The sequence below is a fragment of the Psammomys obesus genome, unplaced genomic scaffold (assembly GCF_907164565.1).
Source record: "Psammomys obesus unplaced genomic scaffold, mPsaObe1.curated_primary_1811, whole genome shotgun sequence".
NCBI classification, from domain to species: domain Eukaryota; kingdom Metazoa; phylum Chordata; class Mammalia; order Rodentia; family Muridae; genus Psammomys; species Psammomys obesus.
The window spans coordinates 5,234,765-5,254,124 of NW_026596088.1; the positions used below are offsets into that span (position 1 = coordinate 5,234,765).

Here is a 19,360-nt window from a genome sequence, read left to right on the forward strand (position 1 = left end):
TGGGAAGGTTGGGAAAGATGTGTGTGTCAGCTCAGCAGTTTCTCTGGAGATAGGCCTCCACAGATCTCTCTGTGTCCCTGGGCCTGTGCCCCCTGCATATGATGAGGACTATACAACTAGCCATCTCCAACAGAGAGGCTCCAGTCAAAGGCACAGAGCCGTGCACTGTGACTATGACAGGGATGAGGGGCGTCACCTGGGTTTTCAAGCTAGACCAGTGCTGTGTCTTACTTTAACTGGCCACCAAGTCAATTTGATGGGTCGTAGTCAAGATTTTTTTAAGAGAAAATTTAAGTAGAGGGATGGATGGGTGCATCCTTCCTGTGAAGTCTCTAGCCCAGGATTGGGGGAGGTTCCCAGTATTCTCTCTGGGCATAGAGCCGGAGCTGCAGGTTTACAGCAAACGGCACAAGTCAACCGATTATAAACTTTCTGAAATTTATGTTTTCTTTCTCAGATAAATACTGTCCCCTCTTCTAACAACCTAATGAGAGGGAGGAGAGGGAAACGAAGGTCAAATAGGCAGTTTGCACAGATGCCACAGAGAAGATGGTGGCCTGAAGCAGGCAGCACACCAGAGCCAACGACACTCAGGCCCTGGTTCTTGGGGGGCGGGGGGAGCGGTGATAGAAAACAAGCCTAAAAAAGCCTAAAAATAGCATCTGTCTTTGCTGCACACTGAAGAGAACCAAAACACTTGCTTTTAAAAATTATTTTTAAAACTAGCAGATGGCATCGGCCACAGAGGGAGAAGGGAGGGAGAGATTTTTACTTGCTTGATTTCTGGATGGATTAGCTTAACTTGTCCTCCCCCACCCCCCAGTCTCACTAGTCGGAACCCCAGCACTGTGGTGACCCCACTGAGGGTAAGGCTTACGGTCTGTTTCCATTGCTAACCGTATGTGGGAGAACCCTGACGCCTGCCATCTTTTAACTGTACTAGGCTAGCTTTGGCTCATCAGTGCCTCAGTTACTAAATGTTACGGCTGACATCTAGCTGTCCCTTTGCCTCCGACTACTTAACGACGTCCGTTCTGTGCCACCGCACTGCCAGCCTTGCTGCTGTGAGGAACCCAAAGTGCCCAGTGTTCAGGAATCACCAGGTACCTTTCCAAACAGCAGTGTTTCCATTTCTCAAAACAGGGTAGCAGATAATTTTAGGTAATCAACGGTGCATAGGTCTATACTTTATTTTAATATAAAATGTGTTTATGGAGCTTGAAAAAAATGTAGGAAGCCTCCTTAAACATAGGAGGCTTCTTATTTCATGGGCATCATTTCTGGAGAGGCAGAATAAGGCACATACAGTTACTTATGACAGAGTCATGGGATCCAGATCATGTCTGAGGATGACAAAGGAGAAGAGGGAATTTCCGCTATCATCCTGGACGAATGAAAGTTCTTCAGCAAGTTTCACTGCTCTATTAAAATTTGTTCATTTAAAAAGTAATCTTAGAAATTCAAATTATGGGGTTTTGTTGCTTGGGTTTTTTGTTTGTTTGTTTGTTTGTTTCGTTTCATTTTCTGAGCATGGTGGGACAGACCTGTGTCTCTACTTGGGAGGCTGAGGCAGAAAGATTGTAAGGCCATCTTGGGCTTTATAGCAAGACTAAAATAAGTATTTAGGTTGAAATTCATTTTAAAAACAGAACTATAATTATCTAAATATGTTAAAAGTTCATAAACGGAAAGTCAGTGTCCCTGTAAAAAAACATAAACTCAGTTCATTCTATATCCAATTTGATTCTGGTGCATCAATACTTTAAATAATTTATTCAAAAACAAACCAACACCATTTGTCTATGCCACCAAGTCTCTGTCCTACAGTAGTCAGGAATGACAAAGTTTGGAAAGTCCACCAGAGGCCATCTAGAGCAAACCTGGAGTCAAGGCAAGACTGAGAACTGTCTCTCTCAGTATTGTCTATGTGTGAGAGACAGAAACGGGGTGGGGAGAAAGAGAGACATGGTCTCCGTCATTGCAGCCAAAAGAAAAGTAAGATACAGAACTTGTCCCCAGAGCATCCACAGTCTTTGTTAAAATATACATATAACTAATTCAAACCATACTCAAAATAAATGCAATAGGAAAAAAATAGCATTAAAAGACCTAAGAGCTGGGCCCACGGGGGCTCACAGAGACTGAACCACCAACCGAAGAGTGTGGATGGTCTGGACCTAGACCCCCTACACATATGTAGCAGATGTGCAGTTTTTTCTTCAGCAGGTCCCCTAACAAATGGAGGAGAGGCTGTCTCTGACCCTTTCCCCTAGCTGGACTAGGGGAAGGGTAGCCTTGTCTAGCCTCAGTGGGAGAGGATATGCTTAGTCCTGTTGTGATTTGATGTGCCAGGGTGGGTTGGAACCTATTGGGGGAGCTTCCGTTCTTTGAGGAGAAGAGGAGGGGGAAATTGGGGAAGGATTTGGGTAGGGAGAGGAGGAAGGAGGCTTCAATTAGGCTATAAAGTGATTAAATATATAAATTAATAGAAAGAAAAAATAAAAGTATACACAATAAAAAAGAAAGAGTGGACCTTGAGACACCAGCTAACTGTAGGGCTGCCTCCATAGCCCCCAACTCTTCCTCAGTTAGCCCCCTCCCCAGCTCCCTGGAGCTTGACTTCATTCCCCATTCTTCTTACAAAATCATTGCCTCAGAAGTTCCTTGCTTTCACATCTGCGATTTTTGATAAAGGTTTACTTGACGTTATAAAAACCATATTTATTGAGGGCCAACTCAAAGTCCAGCATGGCTCTCCCCCTTTTGCCATGGCTCAGAGCCTCTCTCCGGGCTGATGCCTGTTGATTTGTATTTCTATCCTTTCCTTCTCTCCAGAGCTCCAGTCGGCTCCAGCTGGCTCGAGGACGTCTCTAAGTGGGTGTTCCACTGTCATCTCCAATTAAAAGTGCAGAAAGGCAAGCTCACCACCTTTCTCTTCAAACTAGCCAGTCTGCTCAGCCTTAAAAAATGCCTCTTCAAAACGGATGCTGCTATGGCCTGTGAGCTGAAAGGGGTGTCTGTGTATTCTCAGTTCTCTTTTCTTCCTTATCTCTCGTATTCCATCAGTAAATTCACAAAGCTGAAATCTCTGTGCGTCACCATGTCACGTATAATGGTTGTGCAGAATTTTCCAGATTTGGATAGGTGAGTACAGGGGACGGTCATTTAAAATGAGGACTGCCTGGCACACCCAGAATTCGTCTGAGGGCCTGCACGTGGAGCCACGGAGTGCAAAGGAGACAATCCTCCCCCAAGACGGTTGAAACAGAGTGTGACATGATGGCTGTGTGGTGGTGAGGGGGATATCTGCCATTTTCTCTGTGGTTATGGAATATTTGTGTGTGGCGTATGTACCCATGTGTGTTTAGATACATGTGCCCGTGTTTGTGTATGCAGGGTCTAGAGGATGATGCTGGACAGCCTGGTTTATTACTCGGCCTTATTTCTTTGAGTCAGGGTCTTGCACTGCACTGCACAGCTCTTTGTGTGAGAGCTGGGATCCAAATTCAGTTCCCTGTGCTTGTGGAGCAAGCATTGTCATCCACTGGGCCATCTCCCCACGCCCCTTGTCTCTTTTAATGAGACCTTGGAAAGAGCACCAACCACGTGGGCAGCTCTTGTATCATTTTTCTAAGATGAGTTGTGGTAAGTTGTCTAAGTAGTGATTTTTATGATTTCTCAAGGCTGGTCCGTGAATTCAATGTGTCTGTAAGTTGCTCCCTTTATCAAACACAGCCATCTGCTTCTCTCCGGAGAAGCCGTGAAGTGCTGTGATTAAGAGCTCTGGCTTTGGCATCAGTCAGTCCTGGTTCACACCCTAGTTATACAGGATACTTGCTCTGAGACCTTGGGTTGGTTATTCATACTCCCTGTCTTCCTAAATGGAGTATATTTATTGAGGGCTTCTCCTCCATATGGGGTGCTTCCACGTCAGGCATGCACGCCAAGTCTGTGCCAATTCACAGAGCTTCACTGAGGTGAATGTGTAGTCAAGGAGATGTGTCCGCACTCAACTCTCCTGTCCCCCATTTTATAGCGTGAGCATCCCAAATCCAAAACGAGAACTTGCTACTCTTTGTGTTTCAGCTTCCTATTGCCCTTTCATGCAGACACAATGGTTCTCAAAGTCTAGAATCACCTTTCTTCTTCTGTAAATTTCACAGAGCTTTGGTTATTGAATGAATCTGCCAACACACACTGGCCATCAAGAAAGTAGAGAGAACCCAACTACCTTTATCTCCACCTGACCTAGCACTTTATTCTGTTGTCATTTCTAGATCCTTACCTGCTCACAAAATCCTCGTATCATTAGTGCCCTGAAGCCTGGATAACTGCCAAGGAGCCCCTTGGGTACTAGCTTCCCTCTTTTTTGAGACACTTAAGACTGTATATACGTCTGAACTTCTGTGGACTCAACTGGCATCTCCCACCTAACAGGAGTACCAATTATTCCTTCCCTGTAGATAATGACATTTTCTATAAGGTTCCTACTGAGTTAGAGGTACCTAATGAGCACTTTGTTGGGCCATGAAGGGACACCTGACATAAGCTGAACCAATCAGATTCTCTTTCCTATGCTCATCAGTTGGAACTCAGGAAATTTCCTGGACCTGGACTCAAGAAGCCACTCTTGCCACAGCAGTGAGAAGGACAGAAGCAATGAGAAAGAAGACAGATCTGCCCTACACTTAGAAATTCTAGTTCTTTCCAACGTCAAGCACACCTGTGCCTTCGTTTATTTCCCATAAAGTCTTTCTTAGTGTTAGGAATTTGTTTTTGTTTATGCATGAGGTAGTTTGGTGTAGGAGTGTTCTGTTTTTTACAGTCCAGTTACCTCTTACAAAGACTCCTGCCAGAACCTTCTTCAGCGTTGCCCTAAAGTCCAAGCACATCACTGGACATTAGTGCCAAACCAGATATGGCCTGAGTCACCACAGCCCCTTAGATGCTCTGGGGGCTCAATGGGCACGACACCAATAAGTGGAGACCATCCTTGTCTCCACCTCTGCCTTCCTTTGTATTCTATGTTGATGCTTCTCCCAGCATGCCTTGCAGCTGAGTTATTGCTGGTCCATGGCAGCAAATTTGGGGAGGAAGTAACTTCTGTCCTTCAATGACTCATGAAATCTAATTCTATTTTAAAAAAAGAGAGAGAGTGAGAGAGGTGCATATGTTCAATTGAAAAGAAAACAGTTAAAATAGATGTTTTGCTGAAGAAACTTAACTGCCTGTGCCCACTGGCAGTTGGGAAATTACATGAATGTGCCTGGCTGACAATTGTCCCCGAGAAAAACTGCAAGAAGATTGGAGGAAATGAAATTATTTTGTGCCTGTGCAGCAAGGGGCCCCAGCCCAGCTCTAATCATGGAACCAACTTCCACTCGGTGTTTGTTAGATTCGGTCTACTGTCTCTTTTAATCTCCGTGTAATGGGCTCCTTTTATGAGATGATAAAACCCATATTCAAAGCTGTTAGTGACGTTCTAGGAGTCCTATGGCCAGTAATCACAGGTCCATATTCCTCTCCCTGGGGGACGCACGCTTCGGATGCCTTGTGTGTTTCTGGGACAACTCGCTAGAATGCTATTCGCCTGAAACCGGCTCATCTAATGAGTAATTCTCTCCAACTTAACTCTCCTCCGAAAGCTCTTCCATCTATCTTGCCATTTTGTGGGCAATATTTAAAAATTTAAGAGGCTGAGTATAGACGGCTCCTATGTTTTTACCTATGAGCGTCCTTGCATTCTCTGTGTAAGCACGAGGACCCAAATTCAAATCCTCAGTGCCACGTGAAAACTTGGGTGTGGGTGCATGCCCCTGAAACCTCAATTCTGTGAGGGATAGAAGATGTATTGCCCTGGAGCATGCTGGTCTTTGTCGCAAGGCAATAAGGGACAGAGAAGGTCACATGATGTTCTCCTCTGGACTGTGTACATGGGTATGCGTACGTGCACACACAAGTATACACACACACACACACATAATTGTAATTGCCTTGTTATAGACACTTCTGAAAATAATTGTAATCGTAAGGAGAAGACGGTTACCTAAAAATCCTTCCCTGAATATAATCAATATTTTGATTTGGCCATGCCAATCTTTTCCATGTGCCTATTTAGGCTAAACACATTTAGAATACATCAAATGAAATTTAATATTCTGTATTTCCACTAACATGGAAAATGCCACACATATTTTTGAAAGGTTTGAAAATACAGTGTAAGGATATTTCCGACAGAGTTCTGCTTTTCTGAACAGCTTCTAAAATAATGAGCTTTGCCATCTTGGTGTGGTGGCTCAGGCCTTTAATCCCAGCACTGGGGAGACAGAGGCAGGTGTATCTCTGTGAGTTCAAGGCCAGCCTGGTCTACATAGTGAGTTGCAGGACAGCCAAGGTTATACAGAGAAACCCTATCTCAAAAAACAAAATCAAAACCAAAAAACCAAAAACAAAACCAAAGAGCTTTGTGTCATTTCAAAATGACCACACACATACACAAAACCTATGCAGAGTATTATTGGATTCATGTCACTTTCACTTTCATCTGTTTTGACCACGTCATAGATTTTTTTTAAATGTCTATCAGATACCTTAAATTTTCAAAATGCTACATCTCTAGGAGAAAAAAAAAGAACTATCCAGTTTGCAGTACGCTATAACAGATTTGTCGCTCTTTTAAAGATAGCTGATTCATAAAGGAATTCTGGGTCACAAAATACAACATGACAATCCGCTCAGGCTAAGCTGGCCCTCTGGCTGCTCCTCAGACACAGGGACTGTGCTCCTGCCTGGGGCTTTCACGCGTGTTCTTCCTGCTCTCTGCCACTGCTTTGCCGCCAGATAGCCCTGCCTGCTCCAGTCTCTGCTCAAATGTCAGCCTTACCACCAAGCCTTTCCTTGATGATCCCATCAAAAAATGTCATCTCACAACACCAGGCCACCTGACTGCAGCCCATGTACTTTTGGTGGCTGTGGTCATTTTTCTGTCTCCCTGGTAGAGTGGCAATCTCAAAGGTACAGAGGACTTGATCTCTTGTTCTCACATGGTGACACTTCAGGGCCTTGACACAATGGGTTCAACAAACAAATACAAATGTGGGAACCCTGCACACACCAGCCACAGCGCTCCGGCTCTCAGGGATGCTGCCTGCCTGTTAGGCACCCCAGCATCCTTCCAAGACCAAGGACCCAACAGTGCTAACATATACTGTGCTGGATGACCACCCCTAGCTCGCCCTAGAAACTTTGTGCTCACCTAAGTCACAGAAGCGACACACTCCCCACACTTAGCCACACCCAGGGAGAAAAATCTGAGCTAACTGTTAGAGTATCCATGGGAGCAGGGGTGACAGCTTCACAGCAGAAAGAACGCTGAACAGGCCATGAGGAAACTCTGCCTCTAGTTCTGGGGTTCCCGTTTGTCAAGTGTGCAACCAGAGTCACTTTATTTTCCTTGAGGTCAACTTCCTTTGGGCAGAAAAACAATCACTTGTAGTTATGGTGAAGCATGGTTACAGCCATAAAAAGGGAAAATGTTTTGTGAATCATAAGCAGCAATGTAGAATTCAGGCACGAGGGGGACAGCAAAGACTTCCAGGCTTGAAGTTTCTGGGCTTTTCTGGAATAAATACAGACTCCACACATAGCCAGCCACGTGACATGGCAGGAGGCACTTAGCTCCTCTGACTATCATCATTTTTATCTGTAATGTAACCTTCTAAAAAAGGGGCTGGAAGGGTGCAGTGAGACACTGTGACAAGATACAGGCTGGGGCACTGCTGCTTTGGGTCTTGTTTGGTTACTATGGTTGCTGTGGTATGAACGAGAAATGATCCTCATAGGCTTGGCTCCCAGGTGGTGGCACTGTTTGGGGAGGCTTGAGTGGCACAGCCTTGCTGGAGGAAGGGCTGGAGTCACTGGAGGCGGGATGTAAGATTGAAAAGCCTCACCAACTTCAGTTTCCTCTCTTTGCCTCATGCCTGTGGTTGAGACAGGAGCCCTTTGGCTTCCTGTTCCAGCCACCATGGCCTCTGCTTGCTGCCGTGTGCCTCCCCCTCGTGATGGACTCTCATCCCTCAGGAACTATAAGCCTGAATAAACCCTTCCTTCTATAAGTCGCCTTGGCCAAGGTGTTCTTCACAACAGCAGTAAAATAACTAATACAGTCACTGGTAAGGTCACCTCGGTGGTGTCTCAGGGGGATGCAGCTCAGCTTGAGTAGGAAGAGCTGGGGGGCCCAGCATTGTGTCCACAGAGAGGTGCTCTGTGCCCCTGATCCTCAGCTCTCCAGCTGTGGCCACCACCCCCGTGTGTGTGGCGGGAATGAAACATCTCTGAAGATTTACACATGCTCAGTGTTCCAACAGAAAGTCAGTTCAGTTTCGCCCCGGAGGTGAGAAAACCAAGGGAGTGGAAATGTGAGGTTATAACTGAGGAGATGGGAGGTGACAGGGCTGAGTTAGAGCTCAGGCACAAATGGAGACATTTGTGTGCTGGGGAGTCCACCAGAGGGTTGTCACACTCAAAAGATGTCTTCACGTGTCAGTGTGTACATTAATTATATTAGTATTCAGCCACTCTGCCTGGGTTCAAATCCTGGCCCTGACATGTACTAGCTGTATGGCACAGTTTCCTTATCTGTAGAATGGACATGATAGTAAGAGCCACCTAAGAGTTGCCAGGAAGCTTAAATTTTCGACTCCCATGCCACACATAGAAGGTGCCTTCTATTATTTATTTTATGCAAAATTAAAACACACGTGCTTACGTTCAAAAGTAAGAAAGTGGGATTGGAGAGATGGCTCAGAAGCAAAGAGCACTCTCTGCTCTTCCAGAAGGCTCATGTCTAGTTTCCAGCACTCATACTGGGTGACTTACAACTGTCTGTACCTCCAGCTCCAGGGTCTTCCAGACCCCACAGGTGCCCCACACTCTTGGCTTACACACACGTACACAAACATACATACACATGCAAATTTTTAGAAATGAGGGTGGAAGTGATGGCCCAGTAGTTAGGAGGCAAAGGCATAAAGATGTCTTTCAGTTGGACAGTTCTAGAACATACAAGACTACATAGGAGACCCTGTCTCAAAATAAAAAAAAAAATAAGAATAACAAATCTTTTATAATGAAAAAAAAATAGGTTGGGGTATTTGTGCAATAAGAAGATGCACGGAACACAGGTGAGGTGTTTGTGTGTCTATCTGGACTCAGGTGAGGTGTCTGTGTGTCTATCTCAACACACGTGAAGTGTCTGTGAGTCTATCTGAACACAGGTAAGATGGCTGGGGGTCTGTTCCTCTCTCACATGGCTTCATCAGGCCCTTTTGCTTAGAAAAAATGGACTTCTCCAAGCATCCCCCCACCCTACTCCCCAGAAACAAAATATAGCCCCTAGAGATGGGTAAGCATTTTATCTTATTGTCAACCAGTGGGAAAGCTGTCTGTCACATCCCTCAACTATCTGGAGCAGGAGACTGCCCGAAAGGAACCACAGAGCCTCTCCCCGTGCAGGACAACACCCCACTAATGCTCATGGTTCTCGGTCCCTTCTCCCTGGCATCTGAAAAGTCCTGGAGGAAAGCTTAGTGCTTGGTACTATTACCACACAATGCAGCTCCTGGAATATGATGCCAGGAAACTGAAACACGGACAGGGGGAGGCCACTTATCATCCAAAGAATAACCTTAAATCCATGCCACATGTTCATTTTCAAAATAGGTTGTTACTAATGAAGATGCTATCCTTTAATGAATATTAGTCACAAATGACTCATTTCTCCCCATTTCAACACACCCAGCTGAAACTGCAAACTGCTGCTCCAAGTTTGCCACTGGCCTTTTTGCCAGGCAGTCTGTCGTTCAAGTGCTGATGCCCTTGAGTCAGTCTGGGAACCAGACACGGAAAAGGGAAGGGTTATGTCTGAGCTCTGTTAACATGTGGACCCCTTCTGAACTGAATTCCCCAAGGTAACCTTAGAGATACTTGGTTTCTTTGGTAACTGACCTTTGCCAAGCACCTATCGATACAAATTACCATTTACCTGTAGTTTTATTTACTGCCACTTTCAATCTTCCTTAAAGGTTTACTTTCAAGGCAAGTTTTAGTCTCCCTTAGAGCACAGTTGTGAACCAATTCATTATCCAGAATCTTAAACAAAGAGAAGAAATGAAGCATCAATTCTGTCTTTTTCTGTATGAAAGAGATCACCAGGGACCAAGTAAGGGGAAACCACTCTTTGTAATAAAGCATTCCAGCTGGCAAATACAAAAACAAATATTCTTATCTTAAAATCTCCAATGAGCTAATGGACTTAGTGGTGAGAACAGGCTGGGCCAGCACCACCAAGATCCTTGAACATATCCTGCCTTTGGGTGAAAGAACGCATCCAGATCCTGCAGTCTTTCTACGCTGAGTCTGACCAAGCCTGAAGAGCTAGCTATCAATTTGCAGAAAATACAAGGGACAGAGAAGTATGCAGAGGTGCTGTGAGATTGCAAACCTCAGACTGAAAACACTGCAGACCAAATAGCCCAGAATTTTCAGCAGATCGAAGAACAGTTTTAAAAGAAGGTGACAGAAGCGCTTTGAGGGCTCGCTTGATTAGCAGCCAAAGGTGTACCAAATTAGATGCAGAATACAGCAGCCTCTATCCCCTCTCACATAGAGGGAAGATATGAAGTCGGCATGTAGGATGAAAGACGAAGGGTCCAAAAGAACCCTACAGAATCCCTAAAGGCACCTTTATGTCGCAAGGTCACTGGTCCTTCACAGACTCAAATCTGCAGGAATGAATTCTTAGCTTGCTCTGGCCTTTTCTCCTGGGCAATGGAGGCCAACACCCAACAGGAACAGGGAAGGGTCAGAACCCACTGAAGTGACGTCTTGCTCTTGTAGGGGCAGCAGAGAGCACGTGAATATTCCCTGCACATTCTGGCAGCCATGTTCTGAGCTCACCAGCCCTCGCTTACAACCCTGTGCCCAGCCTCAGATGCCCCTCTCAGGGCTATGCTCTGAGGACAACCTCCTCTCTGAAGGCCCCTAGCAAAGGCCTCAGGCAACCTGCAGAAATGTACACATGCTCCTCCAAAGGGTTGGGAGGGCTGATTCTAACTATCTAGAAGTACAGACTATAAACCTGGCTGAGATCCTGTCCCCAAGGCATCCCTTAATGTTAGAAAAGGCTTGGGTTGTCTGGTTATACAAAACTATTTGCCTGAGTTGGGACAAATAGCATCTGCCCAAGGTGACAGTACTTAGTGGTAATCTTTGGAATTGTCAGCTGGCTTCTGTGGATCCAGCATCCTTCAGTTTCCACAAGGCAAACAGCCAAGGTATCACCAAGGGCCCACTATCTCCTTGGGATGGCTACTATGAAGACTGGCCAAAACCTGTGAAAATGCTAAAAGCGCTCAGAACACTGGGCCAGTTACCATGGTCTGGAAGCAGGAATGGAGCTGAGTCAGGAACGGTGGCTTCCCAGGCAGGGCCAGCACCCGCTTCTCCACCATTGTGCACTCCACATCGTCATCTTGGATCACCACATCCTTCTTCAGGATCTTCACGGCATAGAGCTCATCTGTGCCCTTCCGCTCCGAGAGCATGACCTGGAAGGACATGAGTGCAGTTAGAAGAGGCCTAGAGGACAACCATGGGTACCTGGAGTTCCTGCAAACCCACACCCATCTTTGGACAGACATGATGTGTTAACTCAGAAACAATGAGGAACACTTCGCAACCTCCTCACACTTTGAATGGCTATCAATAGAAGACGGTTCTAGGAAAGATGAACACATGTTGAACCCTTTGGGACATCCACTGATAACAATGCCAACCGGCATGGCTAGAAGGAGAACCTCCCCTGTGGAATCAAGTTTCACTGTCTTGTTTTAGTCACCGTCATAACTCGAAATTCTCCGAAGGTACCAGGCATGTAGTATATGATCAGTAAATACTAACAACACAGGAATGAATGAATGCTTTGTAAAACTGGGTTTGAGACACTGGCTCCTTTATTCCTTCAGTGTGCCCTGTTCTGTAAAAGTCTGCTGGGAACGCAGCAAGAATCAAGCAGGCGCGTTCCCTGACCCTGAACTCAGGGAGGGAAAAGAGATCAGACAACTAATTATAGGAATGGTCAATGCACTGTTTTAACAGCCTCACCTGCTGTCTTGGGGCTTCTTCCTACAAGCTGTGGTCATGAGCAGGGTCAGCAAACCAGGTGGCTTCTGGACACAGTGTCATTTCCATTATGTTATTATTATCCTCAGTCCTGACCGTGTCAGAGGAAGTATGCCTCGCACATGCTAGTCTCAAGGAGGGTCTTGGGAAGCACAGGCTAGGATCACATTCCAAGGAGACTTAACCTGTCTGGGAAGGCTTCCCTGAGGAAGAAGTGACATAACTGGTGTATTTGCTAACGACACTATGTTCTCTGTTCCATCAGCAACATTCATCAGCACCGGATTTTTCAGTACTCGCACACGTATCAAAGAATTGTTGATTTTTCATATGTTATTTATTATTTACTTTGCATAAGATTCTAAGAAGTAGACCCTGCTATGAATCCTCTAAGAAACTGGAGGTGAATGACCTGCCAGAGCAAAAGTCACAGAAAGGGCAGTATTTTAACTCTGGTTTACATGGTCAAAGTTCCTGTTTTTATTCTTTTATTATGATGACGTGCCTTGTGGGAAGGTGCTAGTGTACCATGGCACACGTGTGTCGGTCAGACGGCTCTCAGGAGCTGGTTCTCCTTCGTGGGCTCTGGGCACCTTGTCAGGTTTGCGGAGCAAATACTTTAGCCACGAAGCCATCTTGCAGGCCGGAAGTTCCTAACGTTAAACGTCTCACTTAAACTCCAGAGGAAGCCTCAAAGGGGTTAAGAAATCAAGACTAAAGTGTCCCCTCCTGACGCAAGTGAGCGAAAGAATGCAACAGAGACTTGGGGCCAGATGGAATAGTGAGGGCCACGGGGAGCATACAGAGATCAGTACACCCACTGGGCTCCTGTCTTCACAGAAAAAGATCCAACTGGACTTGGTCATAGAAGCTTCTAGGGTTCAAGCATGGACGTTTCTAGGGTCCTGACTCCATACACTGAAACTTTCAGGCTACAGCTTTCTTGACGTCACCCACCCTCTTCCTTCTCCTGTCTTCTCCTACCTTGCACTCAGGGGTGGCAATGAGTGCAACAGATGTGGGGTCGTGGTGTAGGATGCTTTAGGATTAAGGCTTCTGGCACACAGTTCCACCTCAGTGGGCCTTTTCTCTGCCTCCCACAGAGCTGCCCCTCTTAGTGGATGGTACCTGTGTCGCACTGGCACAAAATAGCTACTGGCTTAGGTGGCAATCCAGCCCTGTCCCCGTCTGTTTTCTACAGGTTACTCAAGTTCCCAAGGCAGGAACAATGACCAAAGGAAACCAGTGTCCTGAGGCAGGGAACCAGATGGAGGTGGGATTGTCTGCTCTCTGACTGCAGAGAAAGCTAGGATGGAAGAGTAAAGGGAGCAGCAAGGTGGTCTGGGTTGGATGCAAGTGAGCGGAAGGACTAAAGAAGGTAGGAGAGCCAGCACCTGAGAGGCTAAAATGTCCTGTCACACCCAGACCTTCAGTCATAGTCTCTGGGACCCTCCTGTCTGTCCTTAGCGGAGTGACAGCCTACAGGGCTGTGGGGATGATGACAGAGCCTGACCATCTCGCCTGCCCTCATGTGCCTTTTCCACGCTTTCTCTTAATACCTAAACTGATGTTTGCTAACTATTTTTAAGACCCTGGTCACGGCTTGGCCTATCTCAGGCATTTAGCTAATGCTTACATGGGAGGCAAAGACAGCAAAAGCAAAACTGCAAACAATGCAAACAGAACTAGCAATAGCCACGGGCACACTCCCCACGAGCTCCCGAAGTGAAAACAAATCTCTTATTAATTGCATCGAGCAGTTCCTGGAGCTCCCAGAAACTTTAATACCAGCACAGAGGGCGTGGGTTGTTTGCCCAGCTGTCCCTGAATCTCCAGGGCGAGGATTCCACACAGACTGAAGGGATGTGTTGAAGTACCGTTCTTATCAAATTCCAAGCCACATCTGTTACCCAAGACTCTTCAGGGAGGGATGTGATAAATAGCAGGGCTCCAGTGACAGCAAATAAAACAGAGAGAAGCAGCCCCAGGCCTCTCTGTGAGAAGTTTGTGGTGATAAACTTTGCTGCCAGATCCCAGTGCTGAGGTGTGCCCAGCATCTTGGCCTCGGCCCATGGAGTGGGTAGCGCTCAACAGTGGTGAGTGTGTGGATTTGAGCATTAGAATGCCTGGTGCATCTCCAAGGTTGGCCATAAAGCCGCTGTGTAACTTACGAAATCCGCTTAGCTTTTCTGAGCCTCAGTTTCCTAATCTGTCAAATGGGTGTGCCAAAAAAAAAATTCCCCAGCTGGTGGTCTGGGAAACCTTATGAGACAGGGTGTGTGCAGAGGGCAACTGAACTCAACACCGTTTGGCAACTGATGGACACTTAACATCCGGTATTGGACTGTCTCTCAGGGTGGGCATAGCAGACGAACAACAGAAAAACGAGGTGGCATAATAGAGACATATCCTTTCAGAGTTCTAGAGGCCAGAAGCCCAATATTAGGATGTTGGCAGGCGCAGCTGCTGCTGAAGGCTAATGAGAATTTACCCTTGCCTCTCTTTCACCTTCTGGTGGCTGCCAGCAAGCCTCATACTCCTTGGCTTGTAGATACATCTGTCCCTCCAATTTCCACCCCTTTCTTCACACGGTGTTCGTCCCTGTTGTCCTGCGTCTGTGTCCAAATGTCCTTACGAAGACACATTACATTAGGGACCACTCTAACTCAGCGTGACCTCATGTTAACTCAGTAACATCCACAAAGACCTGAGGAAGTCCACCTCCACACATACCATGGTTAGAACTTGAGGTTGACTTCATTGTTGTTTTCTTAGGAGGGTGAGAGGGAGGGCAGGGGATAGAATTTTAAAAGTCTGCCATCCTTCCTGAGAAAAGCCTGCGGGATGGCTAGTCCTTGAACCAAGCTTGCAAGATGGCTTCTGACCATCTCTGCTTCCATTCTTCTTAGTCCTGAGCTCCACACACACAGGACTCTCCACACGGCCAAATGATGCTTGAAAAACCCAAGCCAGCTCATGTCACTCCACTTTCGTGAGACCTTCTTCTGTCTTCCTACAGCACATGGAACAAGATGCCTGCGTCCCCAGCGGCTGTCTGCCTGCAGGACTCTTTCCCCAGGCTGTCAGGCATCTGCTCTCTGACCTCCTAATGGTCACATTTCACCGTGACCTCCGCGGGGTCCTGTGTGCCTGCCTTGTCTAAGTACGCAGTGCTCATGCCACAGACACAGCTTCACCTCACTTCGCGGCACTTTTTTTGTGTGTATATATGCATGGGCACATGTATATAGTATAATCATGTGTGCATATGTGAGTATGTTCGCCTGTGAGTGTACTTGTACAGGGAAGAAGCTGCTTCAGCTATCTTCTCCCCCGTTGGCTCCCCACTTTATTTATTTATTTTTCGAGACAGGATCTTTCACTGAACACAGGGCTCACAATTTTGACTAGATGCACCGGCCACTGAGCTCTAGAGACCCACCTCCAGGGATCTGCCTGTCTGGGCCCACCTTCACCTCCAGTGCTGAGGCCACATAGGTAAGGTGCTATGCCTGGCTTTTATTTGGGTCCCTAGGATTAGAACTTGGGTCCTCATTCACATGAGGACCACTTTGCCCACTAAGTGGTCTTGCATTCCCCCATCCCCACAGGGCTTTCCACAGCAGCCACTGCACTGGTCATCTGCCGTATCTTTTCCCTTTGTGAGGTTTTGCCATCGCTCATATTCCTAACGCCAGCACACAGTCAACAACGAACTAATATTTGTTTGCTAAGTGAGTCAACAGGTCTGAGTGAGGAAAAGCAGCCACAACTCCCTAGATCTAGACAGGCATATCTGGCTGCCCAGAGCTCCTGCTCAGGCCTTCAAGTGCTTAGAACTTGGCACTGTTTAATGTGTGTGTATGATTTCACTTAACCCATATTTCCCAAAGAAGTTGAGAGTATTCAAGATTATATAACACAAATGAATTGTATTACCCACAAACTACACCCCAACACAGAGGGTTAAAAATGACTACACACCACATAGTCAGTACCTATGTCTCTGTTTCTGAATATGAGCATGTGTATATAGTATATGTATATTTAATATATCATTATGCCTTCCTTTTTTATTCCCGCTTTCCTCTCCCCTCTTTACCCCTTTTCATCTTTCTTCTTTCCCTCTCTTCTTCCCTCCCTTCTTCCCTCCCTCTCGCCTCCTCTCTCTTTCCTAGAAGCCACCAAAACAAACAGCGATACACAAAATGTAACAGCATTGATATTTTCTATAGGGAAAGAGATTTTGTTTCCAAGCAGAAAAGCATGGTCTTCCTGAAACTCAGGTCTGAGGACAGTTCCTTCCTTGCACAGGAAGAGCTATAGCGGACAGTGTTCTTGCTATCACCCTTGTAACGAAGAGGAGGAGAAACACTCGCAGCAGCAGCCGGGTCTGAGAGCTAGCTGTGCTGACTGTTTTGTGTCAACCCAACACAGGTGAGTATTATTTGAGAGTAGGGGAACCTCAAGTGAAAAACCCCTCTGTAGGATCGGCCTGCAGGCAAGCCTGTAGAGCATTGTCTTCGTTACTGATTGATACGGGAGGGCCACCCCCACTGTGGGTGATGGCACCCCTGGACTGGTGATCTTGAGCTGAGCAAGCCAGTAATCAGCATTCCTCCTTAGTGTCTGCAGTGGGGCCCGCCTCCAGGTTTCTGTTTTGAGTTCCCCTCCTGACTTCTGTCAGGGACAGATTGTGACCTAAGAACTGTAAGCCGAAACAAACCCTTTCTTCCCCAAGTTGCTTTTGGTCCTAGTGTCTTATCACAGTAGTAGAAACCCCAACTAAGTAAGACACTAGCCTAGCAAGCAGAGATGGAAACAGATTTCAGCTCAGTGACTTCAGTTGTACATATGCATCTAAAATAGACAAAGAGATGCTGGGACTCAGGGTCTCCAAACTATTGAGCCCAAAGGGTGTCAGTAAGGTGTCTGAGCAGAATTAAGATGAGAGGGGGGCTGAGTGAGGAAGTAATTAAGTCAATGCTCCTGTGCCTATGGTGTAGATGCCACAGGGAAACTGTGAGGCCTGCACCCTATGCCCCTTGTGCCCCTTGTCCCCTATGCTAAATCCACTAAGAGACAGACTTGAGGGCAAGGTTGGGAGCTAGAATGGGGCATCATCTAAGGGCCCTGTTACTCTCTGGGGTTGTCTTCAGTTCAGTCCCCACCTGGCCCCTCTGAAGACCTGTAAGAGGATATGTTCTTATCTGAGCTCCAAGGCAAATGTTGTCTTCTCCTTCTCTCATTTGATCTTTAGGTTTTTCCCCCACACACTTGCAAGAGCTACCAAGTCTCCACACTGCGTATCAGAGTTCCCCACAGGGCTTTTAGGAGCTGATGCTTGGGCCACACTCCAGACCACTTAAATCAGAATCTTCTAAATATCTGGGTACTTCCTGTGTGAGTCCTGTGACTGGGGAAGTGCCAGGGAGGTGTGCTGGCTAGAACCCATCAGGAGTTATGATAATGGTCAGGATCTCAAATGTGGGACAAACTGTCCAGTTGCTCTCCTGAGGACACTCAGCCACTCAGGGGCAGAGCTTAGAGAAAAATCTGGATGCATCCAGGATGAAGGCTAACTTCAGCATCCTTCGCAACATGGTAGGCATCTTAACAATCTCTGTAACAAAAGAACTGAATTATGGCACCAGTGGATTCTGACGATCTAGACACTTCTGTCTAACAAGAACTATAAAATCACACAGGTCCAAAATCAAGCTCCCAAGTTCTGCCTTCAAATTCTGATTTTTATACAAGTTTTTCTCTGTATTGTTGGGAAGGTTGATTCAATTTCTTTGTCTCTGTTTCCTCATCTGATAAACAGGCATAATGATCTATTTTCCCTGGGAAGGTCATGGTGAGACCAGATGATGTATCACGAGGGGGTTATCTTGCACAAAGCCCAGAATGAGAGGCATGGCCATTAAGAGGGGGCTGGCCACAAGTTCTCTAGGGGATCCAAAAGAATACAAATCTGCATGCTTACTAGCTGCATGTTCTCTGTCAGGCTTTTGCTTTCTAAGTTTGTTACTTTTGGCTGTCCTGGACTCCATTTGTAGACCAGGCTGGCTTCGAACTCACAGAAATCCGCCTACCTCTGCCTACCCAAATTCTGGGATTAAAGGCATATGCTACCACAGCTGGCTTGTACTTTACTTTTAAGACATGGTCTCTCTCTCTCTCTCTCTCTCTCTCCCCCCCCCCCCCCGTTAGTCTTGGCCTTCTGCCCCAGCCTCAAAATGCTGGAATTATAGACAAGGTCTCATGATGTAGTCTTAGCTGGCCTGAAACTCAGTGTGTAGATCAGGACGGCCTTAAAATAAACCACGAAGATCAGCTTGCCTCTGCCTCCTGAGTGCTGGATTAATGGACACACTGGCCCTTTCTATTTTGGAGACGGGGTCTCTTACTGGTCTAGCACACCACTCACCTGTCTCCACCTCTCCATCTGTTACATTACATGTGTGCTTCCCCATGACCAGGTTTTTGCTTGATTACTGGGCATGGAACCCATATATTTGCATTTACATGACAAGCACTTTAAACTGCTATCTTTTCAGCCCCTAAACCCTTTAAAATGATGCTGCAGTGTCATGCTTTAGGTTTAATTTAGTTGTTTTTTTTTTTTTACCCTCTAGCACAGACAAGGCTGGGAAAATGTGAAGGGAACTTTACAATAGAGTTGCTGTCTGGTCATACCTGGCTCCTGCAAATTCATTAAACAAAGGCCCCTATAGAATAGGAGAGACAACTCCATTGGCTGCAAGAAAAAGGGAAAGAAAGAAAAAGACAACTTAAACCTGAGACACTGTTACCTGTGTTCCTTAATGAAAATGCTTGACTGGGTCTAATACAAAATTCTTAACTGAGTTACCATAAGAAATATGAAGAAGTGTTATCTCTACCCTTGAGATTGCATCACCTCTCATTACTGGCATTATTAGAAATACATGGATCGGTAATAGTTATTGATGGTTTCTTTAGGGGCTAAAAATAAACAGCCAATTTGGAAGACCTTACGCTAAGGGAAACAAGCCAGAGACAGAAAGACAAATATTGTAGGTTCTTATATGGGGAATCTAAAAACTATCAAACCTCAGAAGAGCTGAGAGACATTCACTGGCATGAACAAGGTGTTCGCTGGCAGTGTGGTGTGGAAATAGGGAGATGCTTAAAG

General features: G+C 46.2%; 1 protein-coding gene across 2 annotated transcripts in view; it reads right to left on the reverse strand.

The window, feature by feature from the left end:
* Prkcb (protein kinase C beta) overlaps positions 1–19,360 on the reverse strand; it is a 322,945-nt gene that overhangs the window by 53,406 nt on the left and 250,179 nt on the right. For both annotated transcript variants that reach the window (XM_055627393.1, XM_055627392.1), the window contains exon 10: positions 11,433–11,606. In XM_055627393.1, coding sequence (XP_055483368.1) covers positions 11,433–11,606 — 174 coding nt within the window. The remainder of the gene's footprint in view (positions 1–11,432; positions 11,607–19,360) is intronic.